Source organism: Pundamilia nyererei, unplaced genomic scaffold, assembly GCF_000239375.1.
Source record: "Pundamilia nyererei isolate P.nyererei 1_Seehausen unplaced genomic scaffold, PunNye1.0 scaffold00048, whole genome shotgun sequence".
Lineage (NCBI taxonomy): Eukaryota > Metazoa > Chordata > Actinopteri > Cichliformes > Cichlidae > Pundamilia > Pundamilia nyererei.
This window is the reverse complement of record NW_005187449.1, coordinates 168,199-171,476: the sequence shown is the minus strand read 5'-3', so window position 1 is coordinate 171,476 and position 3,278 is coordinate 168,199. Positions and strand designations below refer to the sequence as shown.

The window sequence follows — 3,278 nt, the reverse complement described above, 5'->3', positions numbered from 1 at the left end:
TTCTTCGATATGGGGTGCCTTAATTAAGTTTAGTAGGATTTCAGAAATATACATCAGTTTTACCCTTTTAAAACAAAGGGTATTCCGTGTCCTTGGCAGTGTACGTGGATAAATGACTTGCTAACTCTTGGTGTCAACCTACGTCCCTCCTTCAGGAAGCTGAGGAAAGAGTGAGGTAGAAAGGATTTTGCTCAGAATTGTAGAAGGAGAATCAGACCTATTGTAGTCAGGAGAGGAAGTGGAGGAGGGTAGGAATTAGAGCAAGATGGTGAAAGTGCAGAGGAGGCTGTACAAGAAGTTATTGCAGAGCCTGAGCAGAGAAAAAGTGACAGCACCGTTATGGGTAAGAAGCAATTTGTAACCCAGGGCTTTAAAGCTTTTTGGGATTACAATGTGTACACTACACACACACACACACACACACACACACACACACACACACACACACACACACACACACACACACACGTAGAATGCATAATGAGCTAAAATTTAGCTTACATTAAAAACTTTTTTTGATTCCTGTCATTAGTAATACATTTGCTAAAAGTACATTAAAGGATGGCTCTGAGGGGAAAACAATAATGCCCTCTGGAAGGTGAGACCTCTCTTAAACGGACTGCAACAGGACTACATCAGTGCTACATCAGTAGCTGAGGAGATGTCCTGTTCTCCACTTTGTGCCAGAGAAACCAAATCCCACAACTTCAGCCTAACATACACAACACTTCGTATCAGTAATAAACTTCAGGTATAGTCATTTCCTCAAAAGTTAGTATTCCCTCCTCTGAGCTTTCCTGTTTTGCTGTCTGGCCCTTCTCTACCTCGTCTCCTGACAGCACTAAGTCTGAGTCCCCTTTCACAATTCTGAGTGAAATCCTTTCTGCGTCACTCATATCACTCTGTCATGTCACACATGATCAGTGGGAGATATGACCTAACAACCTTAGTGATAATCAGGTGTGCAGAACGAAGTTTAAGCTAAAACTTCTTTGTTAAAATCATGTTTTAGTCTTCAGACATGTTACCTTCACCTAACTGTTGATGTCCATGAAATAAAAATACATTTTACCAGAAACCCACACAAAAATGAAAACAATATCATTACATTAAACCATTCTGCAGTCAAGCAAGACCAGATGTCCTTTACATAGGACTAAAAATAAATATTTTTTTATTTTACTGTCACATATTTCTTTCAACCACAATACTTATATTATATAAAAAAAAATAAATATCAAAAACTTTGATATTTTGCTTTTTTTTTGGGTCTCAGAGGCTCAATGAAAGAAGAGCTATAACATCAATTTACAGTACATCACTACTACTAATGCTACTTTTACTGTTTGGTTCTTATTTTAATGTCTGCTTTGAGTGTTTGCATTCAGAATTATACTTATTATTTATTATTTATAATTATAAACATCCAATTCTAGCTCAGTCATAATCCTCATGGATTATTTCAATTTTAAGCTAAATGCAAAACTGTGCTCATCTTTGCCTTTGCTGTCTGTCTGCAGGTATAATGACTGGCTCCTTCTACTCTGTCTCAACACTTCTCAACCAGATGATCATGGCCTGTTATGAGGTAAAATCATCCATCCGTCCCAGCTGAGACTGGGCAAGATGACTCTGGAGAAGTTATGAGTATCACGAGGTCATTTTAGAAATGCCAGTTAACATAACATGCATATTTTGGGACTGGGAGTTATCCATAGCACCCGGAGGCAAACCAAAGCAGGAACAGGGAGAGCAAACAGACTCCACACAGAGAGGCCCCACAGAGCATGTGAGGCAGTTAGTGCTAACCGCTGTTACACATTACAGTACAATAATGTAGCAGACATCCATGACTACAAACACTCATCACAATCAAGTTGAGTTGATTGTGAAGAGGTTGTTATTAATAATTAACATAGTAATCGTTATTCTGAGCTCTTAGCTCATGACGATATTCACAGTTTTGTAATTTTGATCAGGTTGATTGGTTCTGGTGTCATTAAACTGGATTGCTCACTAGTTTGATATACTAATAAACATATTAATAAATCTTGTGCAGACATTTTGATGTTTGCACAAGATCAAGCCCAATAACTCTGGAAACCCACTGGTTTGAAATTTCCATCTTACTTATTCTGATACTTTTGATGTTAAGAAGCTCTTTCGTTTGGTAAAAGCGCTGGAAACTTGCAATCAACATGCTTACTTACTTATTGGTAAGATAACTCCGTTTTCTTATATAGCAAGATGTTAAGTAATACCACACAACCTACTAACTTTATTCATGTTTATCTGGCTTTTTTACTTAGGCTAATAACTGTGATGCATCTGTTTTTGTTTTGATGTTTTTGAGACTTCAAGAAACAAGTAAAAGCCACCTAGAGACCAAAGTTGGCGAGTCATGAATGTGAGACATAAAAATAACCCAAACAATAACTGGTGACAGTCAACAAAGCTAAACATCTCTCCTCCTTGTATACAAGCGTCTAATATATATACTGATTTCCAACCTCTACAACACAGAACTCAATAGACTCTTTAAGCATAAAAAAACACTTAAATTACACATAAAACCATCTGATATTGCACTTTAATATCAGCAGCTGCAGTTCTGTGTGTACTGTATTTTGAGCCAAAGGGCAAAGTGAAGCCTTCAGTTCACTGTTTCTCTTTAATTTGACCTTCATGTTCTTAAAGGTTATGATGAAAAGAGCGTGAGTGTGGACGCAATGTGGGTAAAATACTGTCATCATAGTGGAAAATTGTTACTCTGTCAGCACATATGTGCACCAGCTGCTCCACTTCGACCACTGTAAACCATGTTTGTGTCATTTATGTTACTCTGGTGAATGTAAAATGCAGATAAAACAGGTGTTAGAAAACTGCAGAGTGGATGGAGAGGCTGAGAGGGAGAAATATACAGAGAGGTTATTGAGAAAGCAAAGAACAGAGCAACTTGTGACGGCTGCGATGAGACACGAGGTTATTGTCTGTCTCTGAGTTCATTAGCTGCTTTCATGCATGCCTGCATCCCACCATAACACACACACACACACACACACACACACACAAAGCTAAATCAACAGAGAGCGGGCTGATTCAGTCACTTTGAAAGACTCATGTCTTTTTTTCTCTGTCGCCATCAGACACTGTACACACACTGAGTGATGGAAAAGCTGATGCTCATTCAGCTGCTGCTTGTCTCAGCAATACACACACACACACACACACACACACACACACACACACACACACACACACACACACACACACACACA

At 38.6% G+C, this 3,278-nt stretch overlaps 1 protein-coding gene across 2 annotated transcripts in view; it reads left to right on the top strand.

The window, feature by feature from the left end:
• Positions 1 to 3,278, top strand: part of flvcr1 (FLVCR choline and heme transporter 1) — a 13,206-nt gene that overhangs the window by 4,583 nt on the left and 5,345 nt on the right. For both annotated transcript variants that reach the window (XM_005732693.2, XM_013910765.1), the window contains one exon: positions 1,521 to 1,588. In XM_005732693.2, the coding sequence (XP_005732750.1) occupies positions 1,521 to 1,588 (68 nt within the window). The remainder of the gene's footprint in view (positions 1 to 1,520; positions 1,589 to 3,278) is intronic.